The sequence below is a fragment of the Pogona vitticeps genome, chromosome 2, assembly GCF_051106095.1.
Source record: "Pogona vitticeps strain Pit_001003342236 chromosome 2, PviZW2.1, whole genome shotgun sequence".
Lineage (NCBI taxonomy): Eukaryota > Metazoa > Chordata > Lepidosauria > Squamata > Agamidae > Pogona > Pogona vitticeps.
Window position 1 is genome coordinate 83,496,913 of NC_135784.1, and position 24,319 is coordinate 83,521,231.

The 24,319-nt window shown below is 39.9% G+C and overlaps 1 protein-coding gene across 8 annotated transcripts in view; it reads right to left on the minus strand.

Moving 5' to 3' along the window:
• The window catches only part of RBM6 (RNA binding motif protein 6), a 78,756-nt gene extending 54,678 nt beyond the window's left edge, over positions 1 to 24,078 (minus strand). For 2 of the 8 annotated variants that reach the window (XM_020789346.3, XM_020789337.3), the window contains exons 1-6: positions 23,960 to 24,078; positions 19,142 to 19,240; positions 15,057 to 16,365; positions 14,490 to 14,579; positions 10,743 to 10,812; positions 1,989 to 2,062 (exon numbers count right to left, since the gene is read on the minus strand). In XM_020789346.3, the coding sequence (XP_020645005.3) occupies positions 1,989 to 2,062; positions 10,743 to 10,812; positions 14,490 to 14,579; positions 15,057 to 16,365; positions 19,142 to 19,185 (1,587 nt within the window). In that variant the 5' untranslated portion in view covers positions 19,186 to 19,240; positions 23,960 to 24,078. Of the gene's footprint in view, positions 1 to 1,988; positions 2,063 to 10,742; positions 10,813 to 14,489; positions 14,580 to 15,056; positions 16,582 to 19,141; positions 19,241 to 21,131; positions 22,010 to 23,959 lie in introns of those variants that run through there. The other 6 variants (XM_078385512.1, XM_078385511.1, XM_078385513.1 and 3 more) reach the window with 5 other exon arrangements.
• Positions 24,079 to 24,319: the final 241 nt, after the last annotated feature.

The following is a 24,319-nucleotide window of genomic DNA, read 5'->3' on the forward strand; positions in this document are numbered from 1 at the left end:
GTATCCTCATTTTCACACCTGAATAAACACAATTTAGTCATGATTTTAATAATCTGCAGAACACCTAATTAGGGATTATAATTAAATAAAAAATCCTTTACCCCCTTGAAATTAATAAATTCTTGTGATGCCCATGTTGAAAAACTACTATAATATACGTTATTTGGAGAAGAGACCCGAGTCGTTTCTAATACTATACTCAGATTCTTAATCAAGAAAAATTGTTTCTGGGACACTGATCAAGGCATGAAAATTTAACACTCTTGAAGAACAAGTAAAATAAAAATGAATGTTTGAACTATGCTTGAAAGAAATATAATTAGGAGTTTCAGATACATCATTCTGAACTTTTTCAAGGAGGTTTAGAAGTATTACTGAAATCATTCTGAACTTTATGCAATAGAATAAAGAACTTTCCAGTAAATCAAATTTGTAGGAGAAGAAAAAATTCTAGAAAGACTACAACCTACAGAAACAAAATTGACATATGTGCCAGCAAATAATCACAAGCTTCAAAAGGCTGGTTTGATCTACTTTATCCTAGCCTACTGAGATGGAATCGATCCTATATTTCATCTCATAAATTACTAGTGATAACTCACTTAACATAAATCTGTTTATCTGAATTACTGATAGTGTTTCTGGGCTATGCAAACTTTGTGAAAAATAGCTACTTCAAAGACGGAGTTGCCAAAAACTTTAAGAACTCAAACAAGATATAAAACACTATTTAAAAACATGCATGAATTTAGTATGCATAAATACATAGATAAACTCTTAAATATGGGAAAACAAGGTTGTTGTGTTCTAAAAATTGCAAGTTACAGGAAGCCATATTTAGGCTGAACATCAGGAAAAACTTCTTAACTGTGAGAACAGTGTGACAATGGGACCAATTACATCAGGAGGTGTTGAGCACTCCAATGCTGGAGGCATTCAAGAGAAAACTGGACACTGATTTGTCAGATCTGCTTTAATTTGTATTCCCGCATTGAGCAGGGGGTTGGATTCAATGGCCTTATAGGCCCCTTCCAACTCAATTACTGTATTCTACAATTCAATGAAAAATCTGGAATATTTATTATTGCCATAATATATTTTTCCTTACAGAATTTGCTATAAAAATCTAGTCTACACTTCACTGTATAGGTCTAAATCCAATTGCTAGCCCCAATTAGAGGTAGCACTTTGAATTAACTGCTAAAAAGGAAATTAGCAATTATGTAAAACCCAATGATGCAATGGGTCTATTCTGGTTAGGACTGGCAATAGTTTATAAAAACCATTTTCTATTTCAGAGAAAATCAGATTAACCAGGTACATCTGCAACAGGCAGACCCCTGCTATACAGCTCCAAATTGCACACGGCCAGAATGAATACAAAAAGAAACAGACAAAACCCCATACACACCCACCAAATGAAAGCACATGGACAAATGAGGCATGCAAACAGAATTTTTCACTCAGAGCTGCATATTAGTGGTCTAGCCCACAAAAAACAAAAACAGAAACAGAAAAAAAACCAGGTACAGATGTCTGTGCATACTCCAACATATCACCATTTTGCCTAGAGGAAGCACAGATTCTGTTTGCTAACATAATGAAGAAAATAACACACCTCAAGTTAGCAGCTTAATACCTGTGACCTGAAAACCACAATATACACTAATTCACAAATATAGCCATCAGAACTGGGAACCCTCTTCTTCACTACTACACTCTGAATCTATCAAGTCTGCAAAGCTTGCACAACTTGATGGGAAGACTCTTCAAATATATATATACACACACATAAATAAACACACTCTTTCAATAGAGTACTAGGCCTCTCCAGATTTCTGGGAGACACTAGAATATCAGCTGCCATGTTGTACATTTTGGAATAAAAATCCCTCCTTTGAGCCATTGTTTAAAAAAGGTCAATAGGTGACCACCCGCCCCACAAAAATATTCTTCTAGCAGCATTTTCGACCGAAGTGTAAAGCAACCTGGTTGGCTTCCATGCAGGCGATGGCCTCTTCCAAGAGGGAAAACTCCACGCAGATATAGCCATAGTTGTAACCTGGGGACAGCATTTAAATACAGACGGGATTTGTGTTAGTGCCAGAAAGCCACATGTTCAGTACCCAATTTCCCTTTCCCTCTCAGCACACACCCAGCAGCACCACCCTATGCTCCCCACACAAAAAAAGAGATAAAAGCAACATTCAATGCTCCTTATACCTGAGATCAAATTCAAATTTTGGTTTGGCAGTACTTGACTGCAACCCAATAATTCTCTTTGCTCCTTTCTGAATCAATACAATACAGTAAGCAATTTTTGTATGTGTGTGGAATAAAGACCCATAGAGTTATGGGTAGATTCCCTTCCAAAAAACTGGGGAGATGCCAAAGCTAACCTTACAAAAGAAATGCAACAGCCATTTCACAAATCCAGACAGAGTTTGCTTTCAAGAGCAAGATTTTAAATAGAAAAAGGTTTCTTTAGTTTTCAGCTGCATTAAGCTAGGACCTTTTTTCCATTTCAAGTATATAATATGATAATTTTCAAACTTTTAAATTTTGATTTATATCAGTCTAGTGCATTTATAAATAAATGAAATTACTAATAAGTGCATAATTAAAATGTTATTCTTTCTTTCTTCAAAGATAGTCCAGATGAAAAGATAAGCAACTATTGAAGTCATTGTAATCTCTTTAGCTGAAGACATAATTATTTAACTATAATGCATTGAGACAGAAGAGGCTATTCTGGAGATGAAAGCTGTTTTAAGAAAGAATGCACCCATCTTCCTGAAATGGAGGTCAGAAAGGCACACAAAATGTCCTTACCTCAAAATTATCAAGGATTCATAATCATCTAAATTAATGACAACGTGTACTCAGGGGAAGACGTGCCACTTTAAACAATGAACAGTGTGCAAAGTTTCCACGGCTGAAACTGTAAGAACTGTTTTGCATTGGACAATTCATAACAAAACCAAAGAGAACATTGTATCCTGACTACTTCATCTACTTAGACGCTTCAACTATATGATTATGTATTCAACATTATGTATTCTCTCTTATATGGAATACATATATCACAAATTAATGCAATAGATAGCATTTCAAAGCTAATTCTATAATTGGTTACCACTGACGAGCCCAGCACGTGTCTCTCTTTTGTTTTTGAAACAGCCAAGCACTTTCAGCAGCACAAGCCCACCACACTGAGTATAATTATCAAGAGATAAGCATCTTCATATGGTACAATGGGAAAGAAATCTAGTAAATACTTATATTAGCAGGCATAGCTATTTATTACAAATGACACAGGGATCACACTAAAAACACCTTTCTCTGTAACACATTATTGTACACACACATATTAGGACTACATATTCCTGAATGCCCATCCTACTATATGCTATTGGTTGTTACTTGTACAGGCAAGGAAAAATACCTTGGTTTGTCATGATATCATAAAACATTGCCCTTTATTTACAAGGAAAAATGGACAGTACATGCCACTTTGATGCTACTTTCAACAACCTTTCTAAGTTTTGTTATGCCAATAGGATTAATGCTGCTTTGATTTGTTAAGTTCCTCAGATCCATTAATTCCCTCAGAAGGGTTCATTTTGTTTGATTTGTTAACTTCTTCATGAACAATATCCATATCCAAACCCATGTAACTACAGAATGAACTCCTGATATTTTTAGGATCATTAACATTTTCTCGAAGGCAAAGCTACAAACTTTATTTACCAAGCCATTTATACTGTGAGCCTATGAGGCAGCATGTCTCTGAATGTCACAAAATCTGGAGAGAACTACTGTCCTCATGTCCCACATGTGGGCTTCTATGCAGGATCTCATAAGGCCACAGCAGGAAACTGGACTCACTTGGTTTGGTCCATCAAGTCTCTTCTTAAATTAACCATATGAAATGTAATTTGTATAGAAGCATATTCCGTATAAATTACAGATAGATTCCATAATACACTCTAGCACTATCAGAGAAGATCTTGCCTGCAAATAAGGTACATTCATCAACCCTTTGTTCTACCTCCAACCAAGTTAGGAAGATCAACTAGGATATATTGCATTTCATATTACAAGTTCATGTTCTGATGTACACTGATCATCTACCAGCAGCCATTTCACCATTCTGCAACAGAAGTAGAGAAGAGAAACAGGGCCGTTGCTGGCTCCTTTTAGGATGCCAGATATTTTGGGCCCCTCTTTGCCATAAACTGCTTGCTATTCTAACAGTTCATTAAATGAACTCTTTACAAATTGGCAACAAAGACTGTCTCTCTCCAACCTCACCGTTCCATTTTTTCTTGCATATTTTAAGCTTGGGGAGAGATACATCATTTTTCATTAGTATCTGTAAACTACTCTATGACCCTTTGGGCTGATAATAGATTTTGGGAGAAAGCAGCAATTTTCAGAGAGCAAGTATGGAAAAGTTAAGTGGTTCTTCTGGATGTTTCATATGCTAAGCTAGTTTCTCAGAACTTCTGATTCCATTCAAATAAGAAGAGGGTGCTGTCAGGCCTAAAGCTGAAACTGGACCATTAAGAAGCAAGGAACTATTGACATAGAGAAATACCCAAACGCAAACATACCAAAATACCTTTGAAAATAATTTAAGCGGCCAAAAACACCAGGACTACCCATGGAATGTAGCATGAGAAGAGGAAAAAGAAGGGAGAAGCAGATTCTGGTGTGGGAATGGAATGGAATGCCCTGCTAGGAGGGCAGAACTGGTTAGAATCGTACACAAGAATCCTCAATTTAAGAGGGAAGATACACTGCCACATTATACTGCAGGTCCCATCTGTTACACTTACTTATGTCCATGATTTTGAAGATGTAACAGCAGTTTGTTGCCTTAACCCTTGTTAAGATCTAACACATAATGGCTCTATTTGGATATTATGCTAATACTATACAATGTTCACACCTAAGCGTGAGTTATAATAAGGCTCCAAATTCAGTACTCTCTCCCTGCAATCAGTTGCCAAAAGAAGCAGATGGGAAGTCCTCCTTTCACTTTAGATTAACCTGGCAATACAAAATCCACATATGCCGTCCCCCAGCATCCCTAACGAAAGGAGCAATTTCACCATGTTTCAGGAGCCCCCAACATCCTGCTTCTCACCCCAATTAATCTTTCTTTTTTTTTAAGTTTGGCCAACAGATGTGTGATGATTTTGGAGTTCATCATATATTAGACCTTATGAGAACTTAATCTCACATAAATCTATTTTTTGATTGAGCTAGAGAGTCACCAGAGCAGCCAGAAAGGAGAGAAGCAAATCAACAATGGCTAAAATAAGCAAAATGAGGGTGATGTTTCAGGACAAACAAACTTGATGTACGGTATTCACTGGAACCAAAGGCACTTTCTTGTTAGAAATGTTTCCATCAAAATGCTAGAATGTTAATATATGAAGTGTAATTGTTAAATTCTTGGCTTGCATTGATCAGAGTAAGCCAGAAGTCAGGAAACTGCCACTTTCTCGATGTTACTGACAACAGCACCCATCAGTCCTGACCATTGGCTATGATTGCTGGGGCTAATGAGAGCTAGAGTCCAATAAGATCTCAAAGATCAGAGGCTCCTCATTCCATCACTAGGCACACAGCCTTTTACCTGGGTTTTGCAGATAATGGACTTCAAAAATAAAAAAAAAGCAATATAAATGGCACTCCAAGCAGCTCACGTTACAATGCAGACTTTTAATTTATAAAGTTTAAGTTAAGCAACTTGCTAACTATGAGTTCCTCTTCCCACTGCTACCCATTATTTTCTAGCTCTGAAACCAAGAATTATGCTTCTGCCACCCTGTTTTATATAATATTATTCACTACTAATATCTACTCAGAAGGAGAAAAGCACAGAATTTGCTATAAGTGTTCATTTTTGTGTGTGATACATGATATGAATTTAGCTACAAATCTTGGGCAAAACAAGGAAACATCCATCTCTTCCATCTAAGTAAGCTTTCCTCCATCCTTTAACCTGAACCAACCCAGATCCACTAGCAGACTGGATTGGTCCAGGTTAAACCAACTGGTTGAAAATGGTCTGTTATTCCAGAGGGCCAGTAAAATGGTATGTTGTTCAACATTACAAGGCATCCTGAAACACATTTCAGCAAACTGTAGGATAATGAACAATAGGTTAAGAATGCCCACCAATGATAACATCATACAATACAGTGGTGCCTCGCTTAACGATTACCTCGTTAAACAACGAATCCGCTTTATGATGAAGTTTTTACGATTGCAAAACAATGTTCCTATGGGGAAAATTCACTTAATGATGATCGGTTCCCTGCTTCAGGAACCGATTTTTCGCTAGACAACGATTTTAAAACAGCTGATCGGCAGCTCTAAAATGGCCACCTGCTGTGCAAAATGGCTCCCCACTGTGTTTTACGATGGATTCCTCGCTTTGCAGACACTGGAAAATGGCTGCCCTATGGAGGATCTTCGCAAAAGGAGCAGGTATTTTGCCCACTGGAACACACTGAACCTGTTTTCAATGTATTTCAATGGGTTTTTTAATTTCGCTTGACGAGCATTTCGCTTAACAGCGATTTGAATGGAATGAATGATCCTCGTCAAGCGAGGCACCACTGTATAGGTTTCCTACATGAACATCGCCTGCATGGGGAAAGGTTTAAGTCCTTTATGTAGACTCTTATACTAATTGTCTCCTTATAACAGTCCATTAAGCATTTTATTCTCTGTTATGTTTGAATACACTTAGTAGCAAACCAGGACCACCCATGGCATCTCAGCATCACATAAGTAAAGAAATATTGTAGTATGGTGCATTTTGTATTTTCTTAAGCTCAAAGATTGGTTGAAAAACTTGCAAATGTCCCCAGTCCCAGGTTTCAGAACAACTTCTGAGCAGCACGGGGTTTTGTTACAAAAGAGCTGCTATCACACAAAACATATTAATTTAAATGCTACTTTAACATATAGCCCAGGATCCAGATTATCCACATGTACACTAGAGTTCCCCACACAGAAAATTCTCACCGAAATAACTCATGCTCCTGAGCATGGCACTTGGCCAAAAACAAACAAACAAAATCCAAGCAAATACCACCACTACGCATCCACCTACCTTTGTACATATAAAGAAACACTTTCAATTTGCATGTCAGGCTCTTTAGAGCCCAACCATTAAAGACAGATGGACACATATTAGGTCACTACGGTTAAAAAAAAAAGTATGTTGGTATATTTACAATTAAATGTAACGCACAATTGTACTACTTTCTCAAACACCAGAATGTTAGTATATAACTTTTTTCTCCAAATTTTTCACCCCTGTTTTTCAACTGATTTAATAGTGGTTCCTCTGGACTGTGCTTTTGTTACAGCTACCTAATGAAACAACAGTACAGCAGCAGAATCACTCAGTCCCACATTATTGTTGGTTTCTACCATACAACTACGGAGGTATTATATTACAGGCACAACTATATTATGAATGAGTTCCTATCCAACTATACCTATATTTTAAACACACTTCTATGAAATCTTAAGCTCCCATGTTTTATCTCAAAATGCTCACTTAGTTTCAACGGCCATAATCCTGTCAATGAAAGAAGAAGCAGAAGAGCAACCATGCAAGCTATTTCCTTCCTCCATCGCGGTGTTCTCTGCATGACTAGCCAGTCACACACTGATTTTACAACTGGTTGTGCAAAGGACAGTTAATCAGGACAGAGAAACTGTCTGAGTGATGGCATTTGCACATACGTTTTCCTGAACAGGATTACGGCCAAAAATAAATCAAGTGACACAATGAAAATACAAAATTGCATGCACCAGCCATTCTTTCATCCATGTTAACTTTAATATACTGCTTTATTGGTTACCTTTGCTATTGTTGAACTCCCTGGTGGCAGAAATAATGACATGTACAAATACACTAAATTCAATGTTCCACTATTATTTGTAAGAACACTTTCTTCCTCTCCCCCCTGAACTACTAAAAAAAAAAATTAATAAACACCAGCTCTTAAGAATTTACCAGGTCCCCAAATCTAATTTGGGGGAGGATGCGTACACAGAAATGCAGCAATGAAGGAAAGCTGCCCTCAAATGATTCTACTACAATCTCTGCTATTCGGCTGGTAGAAGTCCAGCATTGGATATTTAGTATATTTTTAGAAACTGATTAAAATAACATGGACTTACTAATTTGCCTGTCATGCCATTCACACATTTGATCAATTGTGATATAAACAGAAATGTATAAGGAACAGATAAAAAAAACAGAAACTCTGATCATGTCATTATCTGGTTGAGCTAGTGGGGAATATCTCTCTTTCACAAGGCAGAGTTTCAGCCTGCATGAAAGAGGTAGTAGACCCTTATTGAACCTTCCTTGAACCCTACCATACTGGATAATTACTAGCCAGTCTCTAATAGAGATGGGGATATCGTGTTAAGTTACGAATATGAATACCCAGGTCCCAACTGCAACTAATGCAGCTCCAGCTCTCAGAACTGGCCCATCTACTCATGCGTTGCTACACTGCTAGTGTCCTGCTCTTCCTGCCAATAGCGGAAATAGCTCCTCCACCTCCCTGCTCAGCTGGCCACTCCAGAAAGGGGGCAGGGATCACAAGTCTCCCCGTACCGCTCCTAAGCGGCCAGTTGAGCAGGGAGACAGAGAAGCTCCTTCTGCAATTGGTGGAAAGAGCGGGATGCTAGCAGAGCAGCAGCATGTGAGTAGATAGGCTGGTTCCGGGGGCCAGACCCTTATTAGTTCCAGCTGGGTCCAAGATATTCATATTAATGAACAAATACAAATATCCCAATTTCTAGTCTCTAACATATCTTTGGCAAGGTACTAGAACATGCGACAGCTTATCCGCTCCAGAAGCCCCTAGATGACACTAATTATCTAGATCTATATCAATCTGGCTTCAGATAGTTTTGGTAGCCTTGGTGTATGGCCTACCCTAGAAAATGGACATGATGGTTGACTGTCCTTGTTGGTTCTGCTGGATCTCTCTGCAGTTTCTTGTGCTTTTAACTAATATCTCTCCATGCTTCTTCTTTGGGATGGGGCTTGTTTTATTGTGGCTTTGGCCTTTCTTGGAGGGGTGAGCTTAGAAAATGGTGCTGGATTACTCACTTGACAACCCTGCTAATGTCAGGTCTCTTAGTGGCCTTGTCCTGCCCCCATGCTTACAGGTAACCTCTGGGAGAGGCTGCTCCAAGCGCAAGTGTTCAGTGGTACCCATGATTTAATCATGATTTAATTTTTTTTAAATCATTTTTTTAAAATTTAAATCATAAAAATCTAAGTTTTTTATTGTGATTTAAATCAAATCCATCCCATTCAGAATTGTCCCAGTAACAGCCTCAGAGAGCTCTTTAGAAGCCGAGTTCAAAAAGCAACCCACAAATCTTGTTTCCTTTTAAACTGCTCTCCAAACTGATTTTGAATGCAGGGATAAAGAAAGCTGTTCAAGGATATGTACTATGAGGGGTAGCATCTGAATAGAAATGTTCACAATAATATATGTAGTAACCACACTTGGGCTACAGCTATATATGCAATAACTGGAGCTCAACATATTATAACTACCTAGTAAAAAAAAGTAACTATGATGAAACAATGAATAGCTTTTTAAATGCTATGAAACAGTAATACTCAATATTGTTATATACTTAAATTTTTAGTGTTGTTTCTTATGCAGTTTTCTAATGGTTATTATGTATTTGTAACTGACTATGATCCATCCTAAGTCCCCTATCTAGAGAAAGGTGGCATATAAACAAAATGAATATAAATACACATATATAACAGAAATTTAAAATTCTACATCCATATACTATAGAGATGTGTTACAATTAGGGTAGAGAAAGAAAGAAAAATCCCAGAAGGACCTCCGGGACACCTCTCTGTTCTCTTTTGCATAGCTCTACCACCTGGATCTGTAATCATTTTCCATATTGCTATCATCACATTGTCAGGCAATTGGGACAAGAGAAACGAACTACAAACATTTGCTGATGTGACTTATAATGAAGAATTTTTTGATTGGGGCCAAACAGCAAAAGGGGGGGGGGGAGAAATGTTAGGGCTCCAAAGGAGCAGGACTCATAACAAACATTCAACTTTGCTATATTTTATTCCCATCCCACTCACAAAACTGTGAATTATTTCTTCATAAAATTCATCTGGATACCAAGCAGGAAGTTGTACATAAACCATACTCTGAAATAAGAAAATCCACTCAGTATAGAGATCTGGGAACCATATGTTAAGACATATCCCACTAATTCTTCTAGAGCTACTAGCATTTGGTTATACTGAACATAGATAACTCTTTGGTAGTGCCATGAAATCACATGAGACATAAAGAACCTATCTGAACAGAAGCTGTTACAGGGGCAAGTATCTTCAGGGTAAAAACCTCGACCAGTGAGAGTATTTCATTTGAAAACACTCACAAGAAACAATACCACCTCTTGAAGGCTTACCTAGAACAACTCTGACTTTGAAAGTGAGCTAACCTCATGGCTTGCACGGGAGATTTATAGTTGAATTGCTAAGTCTGTGGCAAAACTCATTAATCCTGGAGAAAGCAACAAAATGGTCCCACCAATATTTAAAATCAAGAGGTGTTAGGATGTCAGCTGACAAAATATTATCTGACCGACACTTAAAATTTTAATGTGAGCCCAAAGAACACAAAAATTCTCACCTGTAGTATAATCTTTCAGGCGCATGTTCTTCAAAGGTACACCCGCACTTGCTTGGAAGGCATTAAGAATCTGCAGGAGTAAATAAAATGTCAAGTTAATTACCCACATATATATTATAAACAATACAACTGCAACACAGGAAGATTATTCCCACTGTAAAGACTAATATTTCCTTGTTGTAAAATGGGGGTGAGAATCCAAAACCAGAAGAAAAATGACATTTCTATAACATAGCTGATAAAGTTCTCTCAGGCCCAAAGGAGTTTAGGCTACAATAAAAGTATTATTCCTTAAAACATGCTACTAATAGATTTTAGAATACATATTTTTATATTTCTGAAATAAAGGCTTCTAATGGCTTTGGCAGTACGCAATGTGGTGTAGTGGATAGAGTGACAAACTAAGACTTTGGAGGCCTGGGTCTGAATCCCCGCTCATGGAAGCTCAACGCAGGAGTGGCACTGGTAAAATCACTCTTTAAATATTCCATATACTTTAAAGCCCAATTAGGGTTGCTATAATGCTATAATGAAATGCTGCTTTTCATTCTGGTGATGAACTACAGTACAGAGAGGCTAGAGCTAAACTGAAAAGGGGCATTAAGGATGCCAAAGCTATGTACAGCCAGAGAATTGAACAACACCTTGAAAGTTCTGACACTCGCCGAGTGTGGCACGGCCTAAGACAAATCACTGGTCAGAGTAACAAAAACAGTCTGTGTAGCAGCAGTGATTTTTTGGCTGAGCAGTTAAATCAATTTTTCAGCCGTTTTGAGGTGGAAACAGGAACAACCATTATTCCAGCACCTACTGTCTATAATGCATCACTAGAATCTACCATCAACAGACAACCACTAGTACTGCAGATTTCAGATGTGAGACGCGCTTTCCAGAATATTAATGTTCGAAAGGCAGCTGGACCAGATGGAATCATGGGACGAGTTATTAGGGGCTGTGCTGCAGAATTAGCTGGAGTTTTTACGGATATTTTCAATCTATCCTTGTTGCAGTGTTCAGTCCCCACTTGCCTGAAGACATCTATTATAGTGCCAGTCCCCAAGCAGTCAGCTGTGGTATCTCTCAAAGATTACAGACCAGTAGCTTTAACATCTGTTGTTATGAAATGTTTTGAGAGATTGGTGCTGGATTACATTAAGGCTAGTCTTCCACCTTCTTTGGACCCATGGCAATTTGCATACAGGAAAAATAGATCTACTGATGATGCTGTGTCCATTGTACTCCATACTGTATTGAGCCACTTAGAACATCAGGGAACTTATGCGAGGCTGTTGTTTGTGGATTATAGCTCTGCTTTTAATACCATTCTACCAAATAGGTTGTTTTTTAAAATGATCAACCTGGGATTACCTCAGGAGATATGCATGTGGATAAAGGATTTTCTGACAGATAGGCCACAGTCAGTAAGGATGGGATCTCACCATTCTTCTACCCTGGTACTAAGTACAGGAGCTCCCCAGGGCTGCGTGCTAAGTCCCTTCCTCTATTCCCTGTACACACATGATTGCACCCCACTGTATAACACCAATGCAATTATTAAATTTGCGGATGATACGACAGTGGTGGGGCTCATAAATAAGAACAATGAGTCTGCTTATAGAAAGGAAGTACAAAGGTTGATACTTTGGTGTAAAGAAAATCATCTCACACTTAACATCAAAAAAACTAAAGAACTCATAATTGATTTTAGGAGGAAGAGATATGTACATTTACCACTGTACATAAACGGTGAGGAAGTGGAGAGAGTTGGTAGTTTTAAATTTCTGGGTACTTACATCTCAGAGGACCTCTCATGGACTATAAATGCCAACATGCTAATGAAGAAGGCACAGAAGAGGCTGTATTTCCTGAGAATGCTCGGCAAGTTAAATTTATCTCAGCATTTGCTTCTGTCATACTATCGTAGCACCATTGAGAGTGTCCTAACCTATGGCATTCTGGCATGGTTTGGGAGTAGCTCTGTAGCGGACAAAAAAGCTCTACAGAGAACCATTAAAATTGCCCAGAATATCATCGGGCTCCAGCTACCAACCCTGGATGACATCTTCACATCCCGCTGTCTAAGGAAATCACATAGCATCCTGAGAGACTCTTCCCATCCTGCTTATAACTTTTTTGAACTGTTACCATCTGGCAGAAGATATAGAACAATTAAGACTCGGACCACACGTTTTCTCAATAGTTTTTATCCCAGAGCTATAATTGCAATTAATAATGAGCTTAAAGACCACCAGTAGTGAATAATTAGTTGGACTGTGTAACTTGGCCTGCGGTGTAGATGTTTGTATTTTTAGTGGGGGACTTTTAGTGGGTGGGGAGTGTTTGGGAATTTTATGTGTGTGCATGTGTCTGGTCTCTGGGTGTCTGTGAATTTCGTTGTATGTGTATATACTTACAATGACAATAAATTATTATTATTATTATTATTATTATTATTATTATTATTATTATTATTATTATAAATGGGTTCGGACTTGACAGCAGGTAACTAACTAATGGCTTTGGACTTCCATTTCTCATGACCATCAAGGTGTCATATTCCAACAGGAATTTAAGCATGGACAAAACTATTCGGGTTTTCACTTCTTTCAAGTTTTAAGTTATGTATTATTTACTGCGCTTTAATGCCAACTTTACACTAAAAAAGCATGTTAGGCAGCTAACAAATGCCATGAAAAAAAATTAAACTGCAAAACTATTAAAATAACGATCATAATAAAAAAGGACCAGCATTTTAATAGGTAAAATAAAAATGCATCTTCATGCTCTTCCTAAAAGCAGCAACTGGTTTCAAATATAATAGCAGTACACTCCTCAATTCACAATCTTTGTAATAGAATGCATTTACATCTACAGTGCTCCATAATTTAGCATGTTCTTCTACTGTCAAGGAATATTTACAACCAATTATTCTACATGATGACAAGCAGGCATCTTTAAGAACGACTGATGCTATGAACATCAAAAGTTTTAGAGAAAAATCACAAATGACAAGCTTGCCTTCCTCTGTCTTAAAGCAAGCAGTAAAGACTTTTCTAATGAAGGTAATCTTTCCTAATTGCAGTGAAAAATCAAATTATTAGGCAACGCATGCACAGAAGAGGGGGGAAAGTCTTGGGATAGTTTGCACGCAGCCCTCCAGATCCAACAGGCAGTTTCTGATCCGGTAACATTCCTCCACTTTTAGAAATACTCCAAAGAGACAATCACACTATTTATGATGCACAATTAGCAGTTTTGTCCTCTTTCTGCCTCCTGGACCTAGTTTAAAACCGAAGAGGTTTCTTTTTCAAAACCTGAAGCGGCACTGCCAATTAAAAAAAAAACCCTCTCCCTGTCCTAAAACAAATCCAAAGGGAATACTGTACTACAAAATTGCTAATTACACTCTATAAAGATTTCAGGAGCCCTTGGACAACTAGAAATTGCCAACCTCTGTCTTAGGACTACCAACCATAGCAGAAATGAGCAATCATATCCTGTTCCTAATCATTTTTTTAAAAAAAATTGCCAGTTGTGAATTCAACTAGGGCATCAAAACAGGAAACAGAAGGTGGAAGTGTAACATTTTTGAAAGAGTATGAGTGAGCAGTGCAAGTGGACATCAGTATGTCAGCAAAACAGAGAAACACCATGATTCATTCAAGTATTGGAAAGCTAATCTAAAAAGAAGAAGACTGTTAGAATACAGCTATTCTTCACTTCAATTTAACAAACTTAAATACTTACATCATCTTTTGTGGCAGTTTCAGGCACTCTTCCTAGCCGAATTAGCTTGCTTGGTTTTGCATCTTTTAGGCAGGTCCTGTAGTCCTGATCCTTCAAGATAAAATTCCAGAGAAGTTCAGAAGACAATGATGAAACAGAGAAAAAGGAAAAAAATTCAAACATATTACTTTAAAGATACGACAATTTACTAGGAACCATTTCAATTTGATTTAACAGCACAGTAAATCAGTTTTATAAATCATTCCGTTCTAGATAATTCAAGCACAACTGGATCATATAAACGCTGTTTAACTTCTCTGTCACCTTTAACTATCAATCAGAAATTAGAAATTCAACATACAGGAAACAAAATAAAGCTATATAAATTGAGAAAATGATGGGGGCCACATTACAGATCTCTGTATCACTACTTCAGAACACCTTAACCACACACATAGACAAAGAGAGGAGAACAATTAGCAGGCAAAGAGAACATACGATTTTTTTACTTCATCAAAAGAATACAAACATTTATAAAAGGTTTTATAAACATGCTTGCAGGGACAAGCTTTTGGGAATGCCACATACCTGAAGATCTGGCTGAGAATCCTTAGAAGACTTTCCTTCTGCAAATGGCCTGCCATGATCATAATCAAAGACTTGGCCTCCTGGAAGTCTATGATCTACATCTCGATACTCAATGCCTCTGTAGTCTGTATCTTGTCTTCCAAGGAAATCCAGGTCACTTTTTTCTTTCAGTCCAATCCCCGATGATTCAGACACTTGCTGTTCACCTACAGAGAGCTCCTGATTGCTAACAAAGGCTGGAGGAGGCTTTTCTTGGTCCTGAAGTGAGGGAAGAGGACCACAACTGTTCTGGAACTCTACCGAAGATTTGGCTTCAATGTTCGGTCCTTGAGATTCCTCTTCTCTGGCTCTTGGCTCTGAGTGTGGAAACTCCTCATTCTGATTACCCAAGGAACATTTCTCTCTAATAACCTCTTCTGTCTTGCATTCTCTATCTGGTAGAGATGCTGTAGATTGACTGGGCTGGATGTCGACAACATTTTGGTCCACTGGGGGCACCTCCCTATCTGTAAAATCCAAAGATGGTGGCACATCCCTACCCCTAAAATCTTGGTCAGCTTGGGATTTGGGCCTGTTCCTGAAATTAGGATGCAATACATCTCTGTCTCTGAAGTCTAAGTCAGTTGCACCCATACCCCTTAAGTCTACATCAGGCATATCTCTTTTCCTAAAATCTGGATATGGCTGTTCTCTGCCCCTATATTCCTGTTCTGGCACTTCTCTCGTCCTAAAATGTGGATGAGCCCCATCTCTATTTCGGAAATCTAAGTCAAATGCTCCCCTTCCACGAAAATCTGCTGAAGCATCATCTCTGCCCCTATAGTTCATAGCATGAGCTTCTCTATCCCTATAGTTCATGCGAAATGCATCCCTGCTCCTGAAATCCATGTGAGTCATGTGTCCTCCACTGTAATCCATAGGCTGTCCTTCCCTTTCCTGAAAATCTCCCGGATGCATCTCCCTACCTCTAAAGTCTGGAAGGAGTGGCACCCTAGCCCTGAAGTCCAAATGTGAATCATCTCTACCCTGGAAGTCGGAAGGTGGGTAGTCTCTTCCTCCAAAATCACGCAAATGCCCCTCCCCACCTCTAAAGTCGCTACGTGGTCCATCTCTACCTCCAAAGCTGAAAGCAGGTTCCTCTCTGTTGGCAAACTGAGGATTGAGGATGCCTGGGAGTCCCTGGATATCAAAAGGAAGTGAATCTCTGCCAGAGAAGTTGCCAGAGTGTCTTTCTTGAACAAGACTATCAAGGGGAGGAGGAGAGTAATCCCTGTTCCACCCGGGAGCAAATCTTTCTTCTTGGCTCCCACTGTAGAAATAAAGACAGTGTTACTCATAATGTCCGAGTCTGTAATATACACATCAGCATGTTCTTCTCTAATTTTTTTACACAGTTGTTCAACAGTAAGATCCGCAGAAGACATTGATGTTTGGTAGTTTAAGAGGAGGTAGTGTACGACAGACGTGATAAGTAAACTTGCGCATTCCCATTTCACCATAATTCCCCGAATTCAACATGGCATACCTGAAATATTAACGAGTTAATGAGGGTAGCAATCTACAGAGTCTCAGAGAACATATAACTGGGACGTTTAGACCATCATTTGTTTTAGTAAGTCAAAACATGGGTCCTTCATACTCCAGCAACCAGTGAATTTTTATTATGCCAGTTTTACCACTGTCTTAAAAAGGGATCCCCTATAAAGTCTCTCCAAGCTCATGAAAAAATACCTCATCTATCATTCATAGCAATGGCACATATTTATACACTGCATAGGGTATCACTTTAAACATTGAAAATGTAAGTGGGTCTGTTATAAATTAATTCAGATTTTTTCCACCAGTAACTAATGTGATATGCCTATGTTTTGATACAGCCATATCACACCAGTCACTGGTGGATGAATGTGAGATTAATTAATAACAGACCCACTTACATTCTTTGATTTTTCAAAGCTCTGTAGGAAAACATGGTCATTGTAAATATTCCTTAAGCAATGTACAAGTTCTATTGAGAATCTTTACCGGCAGGTGGTCTAAAGAGTACATAAACATTTACTAAAAGTTATGCTTAAGGCATTAGGAACAGATTTATGGGGAAGAATGTGCTTATGCAAATAATAAAAGGCTGTTCAAATATGAAAAATCTCGACATTGTTTCCAGGTTTACTGGCAAAACTGACATTGCCATAGAATTTTACTTTTCCAATGCACGGCATTCAAAATATTCTGATAAACAGTTTGGCAGATAATCAACTGTTTTACAAAAATGAGAAAGCAGCTTAAAACTGTGACTCTTTAGATGTTTCCCTTCATATTTTCAGAAAAAAGGATGGGGTAGATTATGTCTTAATTCCTGATACAGTGGTGCCTCGACTTACGAACACCCCACCTACGAACATTTCGACTTACGAGCAGGTCCACTCGCAAAATTTTGCTTCGACTTGCAAGTGGAACTTCAACCTACGAACAGGAAAAGGCGGGAAATTCAAACCGTTGGTGGCGAAGAGGCTGCTTCTTTGTAGCTCTTTCACCCCAACAGTTAGAGCGGGGGGTCAGGGACCTTTTTTACTTCTGCGGTGCAGGAGGAAGAGGTGGGGCGGCTCCAGATCGCTGCCGGGCACAGGAAGCCGGTGCACTCCCTGCCCATCCCTGGTGTGGGTCTACTCATGAGTAAGGGCCCTCTCCGCTATGGCTGGCCCTGCCACGGCTGCCCTACGCCACCAGCCAGGGCCTCTCGCCAGCTGCCAGAGTGAGTGCCATCAGAGGCGGTTTGGTCTGCCTGGTAAGGTGCTGCTTTTTACTTTTAAAAACTTCTGGGTGGGTATGGGCAGAGGAGAGTTATGTTTCTGTGCTTTTTTTTTCAGGCCCAGCGTGGGGATTGCTCAATGTTAATTTTGGTTTTTTGCAGCCTTCGAGGCTTGTTCCGTTGTTTTTTTAAAGCCCCAGCACCTTCCAATGGGGCTTTCTGTGTGTTTTTTTAAATTTATTTATTTAAAATGCTGGAACGGATTAATCCCGTTCCCATGCATTTCAATGGGAAATGGTGCTTCGATTTAGGAGCATTTCCACTTATGAACATCATCTGCGACGGATTAAGTTCGTAAGTCAAGTCTGTACATGTAAACTTTGCACCACTTTTCCACAAGGTAGAAATAGGCTACTAAAACTACAGCAAGGCGGCAGATTAAGATTCCTACCCTTGAACAGTCAGGAACACATTAACTGTATTTTAGCATGCTTTTCGTATTAGACAGCCATCTAGTTGTATTAGTGTGGGGCTTCAACATTACAGATGTGGACCTGCTTCTGCAATAGGACAACTTACCCCTCCTTTCCTCCAGCATGGAACAGGTAATATTTCTCTCAAAATACACACTCATGAGTTACCCATGAAACTGTTGGTTCAATACTGACAAAAGTGCTTTTCACAAACTATGCTATAATGGAATTCATAGCTACAAGTGACAGCTACTAGTTAAATGGCTCTAAAAACAAATAAGACCATATTTGCCACCATGCACTATTTTTGAGAATCCTTTCCATTCCCTCTCTTGCTTTCTTAGCATTTTTCTCCTTAAAAATATTTTGCACTTCTGTAAAACTTTGGATTTCCTGCTGAGGCCTCCCAGCTCTTGTGTGGATGATGCCACTTTACCTACATATGCAGCAGCATTAAGAGTTTAGCTGACTTTTAATATGGGAAAGTGGAAGCTGCAAGAAAATATTACAATCTGGAGGTTCCTGTTCAAGTTTTCCGCTAGCCACTGGTTCTCCCAAAATATTCCACTCTATTCCCCGACTTCCTGTTTTCTTGTTTGTAAGCCAGAATCCAGGAGACTACTAATCAGTACATCACAGACATTATGGAACCCACAAAAATGTTATTTGTACCTTTTTTTGAGGAATACCTCTTTTGCACACTAATTTAGGAATCACATCACAGATAAATCACATATGAGGAATAGCTACATATGCCTGATCCCTCCAGCCATTATCTCAATAAGTTATTTGAAGCTCATTCTAGCATTGTACATGTGGCATAAGTATCACTACAAAAACATACTTCACATTAAAATACTCACCGGAAAGGACCCATTCTGTTGGCAGGTCGAGGGTTTCCCCACATTTTGTCCGTCACTGACAAGCAGAATGTTCTTTTTGTTGTTAAAAATCTGTAGAATCTGAGATACAAAGAGAGCAAAGTTTTTAAGTAAGTTCATTATCCATTATCCTCTTAGCACAAATTTATGCTGTGCAAGCCAGATAATGTCATCATCTATCACCAGCAATGTTTAATTTCAATGAACTGAAAGTTTCCTATATGTACACCTCTCAAATTCTGAGGTTGCCTAGGGCTCCCTTTTGCTTTTGTGAAGCCTTTAGGAGTCTCAGGATGGGGAAGAGCCTTTAATACTAGAAACTTGCTGCCAGATCACTACCAGCAGTCCTGATCAGCCAAGGGTAATTTTTAAATTTTATTTATTTATTTTTATGTACTTATTGGAGCTACTACCCATTCTTTCTCTTTCTCATAGAGATAAACAGCCAACTTCAAAGCCTTTCTTTGGCCAATCTTAATGGCATTATGTAACCGTGCCCTATCAGTATATTGTCAACTATCTGTAAGCTTGTTAAAGAAATAAAAGGGAGTCCTCCTGGGGGCACTGCCCCAGGGTTTTATTGAGAGGTGTGTGTGGAGGCCTCTGCTGGCAGACATCTCTGTGTGTGACTGACTTCTTTAACTTCCCTCTCTAAGACTATTTGCTATCTTAATTATCTGGTGATCATCTAACCTATCAGCCTTCTCATTTCCTGACCGCAACAAAAAGCAATGCCAAAATAAGTCCCAGTGGCAACAGCAGCCAAAAATCCCAAATAAATGCATTACATCTTAAAGGCTTCCAATGCAATCAAATTATTTCTGACCTTCCAAGGTTTTCTAGGTACAGTGTACTCAGAAGCAGATTATCATCTTCTCCTTCTGTAGGTGCTCTGGGACTACATACCTTGCCCACCACATTGTGGTCTACTACAAGGTACAGTAGGGAATCAAACTCCTGATCATGTGCTCCATCCCACTGATCTATCCAGCCATATAGACAGTTTGCACTAAAACACAGAGAAATGGACAACTTGTCCCGGGGGCAACTTTCTCCTCACAGAATCCTCTGGGGCCAAAAACAGTTTACCAACAATGTAGAAGAATAGGAAGGATGAAACGGATATGGACTGGAATTCCATTTCCCATTTTGAAAATTGCAAAAGAGGACATATGACTTATCTGAAAGTGCATTTACTAATGCTAAAGGGTTATAGAGCTGAAATGGAGGGGGTGCTGGAAGACACTGGTTTTGGTGGGAGGTCAAAGGAGAATGATGGGGCTTAAAATAGCTTGGGCAGCACACTTTGCCTAGCCACTTTAAATTTAAAAAAGACAAATCATAAACTGAGCAACACCAATAACAGATTAGGCTGAAAAGCCCATTGTTCTCTAAGTGTATAGCATTTTTTAAAATCACAGTACAGTAGTGCCTCGACCTACGACCATAATCCGTTCCAGAAGATGCGCGTAACTCGAAATAGTTGTTAAGTCGAAGGACCATTTCCCATAGGAATGCATTGGAACGCGATTAATCCATTTCACAAGGGAAACCCCCCCCAAAAAAATTAAACACTGCAAGTCTCACAGGAATGCAATGGAGCCGAAAAACAAACACACCAAAACACACACACACACACAGAGCAAGCCCCATAGGAATGCATCAAAGCCAGAAAAAGTTTTTACCAAAAGAAAAAAGAAAAAAAGCAAGCTCTGTCAAAACACAGGGTCAATTTTTTTTTACCAAAAACAAAAAAAGAAAAGAAAAAAGAAGAAGCCAGCCCTAGTGGAACCCAATAGGGCTGGGAAAAAATTCACAAAAACAACCCCTATACACACAGCCAGCTCCAGTGGAACATGATGGAGCGGGGGGGGGGGGAGAACACACCAAAACACAAAAAACATCGCAGCACAGAAACATAACCCCCCCCCAAACCCAAACCCATCCTGCAAAACAAAGTAAATGTACTTACTGAGGAGCAGAAAGCAGCTCCAGGCAGCCCAAAGCCTCCTCCAACGCACTCACTCTAACCTTTGCGGCTAAAGAGCTACAAAGAAGCAGCCTCTTCGCCTACCAACAGTTAGCAAATCTGAATTCCCCGCCTTTTTTTGGTGGCAACTCGAAGCTCCAGCTGCAAGTCGAAGCATAATTTTGTAGCCGGAGCTGGTCGCAACTCAAAATGGTTGTACTGTATGTTGGGACGTTCGTAAGTCGAGGCACCACTGTATGGTACAGATGCAGAGTAAAGCTCTGATTTCTGCCAAATTAATAAATGAAGCTATCAAATTATTTTTATTTTATTCTTCTATTCTTCCTTCCAGGGCATCTAATACACAGCTACTTGATGAGACCCAGATTTCCTTAGCTTCACAACAGAACATCAAGACATTAAATCCAAAAACCGATATTCACCCTGAAGAACTAGTTTGTAGTAAAAAGTGGTGCTAGACCCTGTATTGTTCCTTAAACAGCTGGCGATTTCTGTTCCAAAAGTGTTTCTCCCCTCAGTTTCGGATGACACACTAGCTGCACCCTTCTGGGAGAAAACAGAGTTGGCTATGGTCAGACAGGCTCTGATTACACTCGGGTTAAAATATTGTAATAATGGTCAGAAACTACACACAAATACTGCTTTCACAGGGGTACTATTAGGAACATATTTCTCCAATATTGTTCAGGCATTCATGCCATGTTTGTTTCTAAGGTCAATTTAAAATAGTGGGTTATTGTAAAATGTTGCAGAGTTTGGGTTCAGTGTGTAAAAGACCAGCTGCTGCCAGGACTTTGTCCATCCACAGAGATTACTAATACGTAGAAGCACTGACCATGCCCTCCAGCATCTGAGATTAACTACAGTGGACCCTTGACTTACAGACGGCTTGACTTACAGACTTTTTGAGTTACAGACTTCTCTGGCCGCAAAATTTAGGTTTGACTTGCAGACTGAGATTTGACTTACAGACCAGAAAAAAAACAAAATGGAACAAAAACGGCCTGTTATGGGATTAATCGGTTTTCAATGCACTGTAGGTCAATGGAGACTTGACTTACAGACTTTTTGACCTGAGAACCACCTTCCAATACGGATTAAGTTCTCAAGTCAAGACCCCACTGTAGCTGGGAAGACAGAACAGGACCTTCTCAGTAAGGATATCAAATTCTGAAACCACTTTCCATTGAATGTGAAAACAATCCTTTTTAGCAAGTCTGAAATGTCACTCTGGATAGTTCAGTGCAGAGTCAGATGATGGGAGTTCAATTTCCCACTGTGCCTGATCCATAGGGTCCTTTCCAGCTCAGCCGATCTAACATTATTATATCAATTCCCTGATTTAAAATTAAACTATTTTTTATTTTCAGAAAGAGAAATGGAAATTTTATTTAAAATGTTTTATTCCTGAACACACAAAACTCCATCAAAATAAATTAAATGATGTACAGTTGTATAATTATGAGACTTATTTTGCCCACACTGAATGGGATGTTGCTTTTAAATATTTTAAATAAATATGGTAAGGTAATTATCAAAAATCATCATGATTCCCTGAACTGAATGGTACTTGGATCTTGCAGTCCTGTAATAACTGATGCTCGTTATAACCTAGTTACAGTATGTTGTTTATACTAAGATTTTGTTTTCACAGTCTCATTTTGTTGTTAAAGCCAAACTGGGGATAAGAGGGTATATGTGTGGCTACAAGCCAGCATACAAATACTGATTTGCTATGCTACATAATTAAGTGGGTTCAGGTCAATAATCAGTGTTGAAGTATGAGGCATTATTTTGACGAAGTCTATCTACCATGTCAAAATCTCTAGTTTAAAAAAGAACATGTCCCATATCCAGCAATTAATTCTTTCCAGAAACTAATTAAGAAGGGGGAAAATATCAGAGTTTAACTTATTGCCAATTTAGATTTGCACCCACTTTTGCCCCAAGCAACTCAAGAAGAAAGAAGGGGTGGTTCTGAGTTTACATGCACAATGTGAAGCATTCAGCAGATCGATGTGCCACCTTGGCTCATTTGTTCTATAATTTTCCGTGCTGCATATTTCCTCCTTCTGCTTGTTCTCCAGAGGACAGACGGGGGGGGGGGCGCCTATCATTCTTTTCTTCATTTTACCCAGCACGAGTATGCTGAACTACAAGTTTTTCATTAGTAGGTTCTCCCATTCTGTTGAATCCGGTACAACAGCTATCCGCCTAGTAGTGCGTAGTAACGACAGATCTCTACCATGACAGGCGAAGGTCTCGGACGAGGCGACTCCCTAAAGCCGCCAGACCAAAAACCTTCGAAAGAGGCGTTCCTTTAACAAAAGAGGCTCTCTCTCCCTCGCTCCCTTAATCCCAACCCCAGGCCGCAGCCAGCAGGAAGACCCAATGATAAACCCCTCACCAATAAACGACGGGCCTGCTTTTCTATTCCTCCCCACCCCAGCTCACCTGCTCCTCAAAAGCAAGCCAGCGAACGAACCCACGGCAACAAAAAGGCCTCCCACGGCCCTCAGCGGCCAAAGGCAGACGCGAAAGGCGCGGCGAACAGGCCCTCAGCGTCAAAGTCACCGACACACCTGCACCACCACCACGACGACGACGACGACGACGCCCGCCCGGGCCCTGTCAACGCCAAAGGCGCCTTTCCCGCGCGTCGTCGTCGTCCCTTCTCCCTCTAACGGACCAAGCACCGCTCTGCCTCCCTGACAAACCCAGGGCGGAAAGGGAAGAGAGGCGCAGGTGCTCGGCAGGGTTCAAGCAGGTCCGAAATGAGGGAGGGAGGGATGGAGCGGACGAACACCCACCAGAAACAGTCTCCAGCCACCTCCGCTCCGGGCCTTGCGCGAAGCTGCAGCGCCGCTCAAGAAGAAACCGGAAGTTCCGGCAGAGCCGACCACGTGACCCCCGTCCTCCCTCCTCCTCCTCCACACACACACCCCCCGGTGCGAACCCGCGGAGCCGCTCGAAGCGTGGACTGGGGAGCCGATAGGCTGGTCGCGCGGAGCTGGCTTGCTGGGCGGCGCCTTTGAGTCTTCCAGCTGCCGCCGCCGCCGCCGCCGCCCCCCCCGTCACTGCCTCCTGGAAGTGGGAGGGGATCGGAGGAGACCATTGGAGACGGCACGGCGGGTTTTAATTTTATTTTTGCCTTGCCCTCGCCTTCCGAA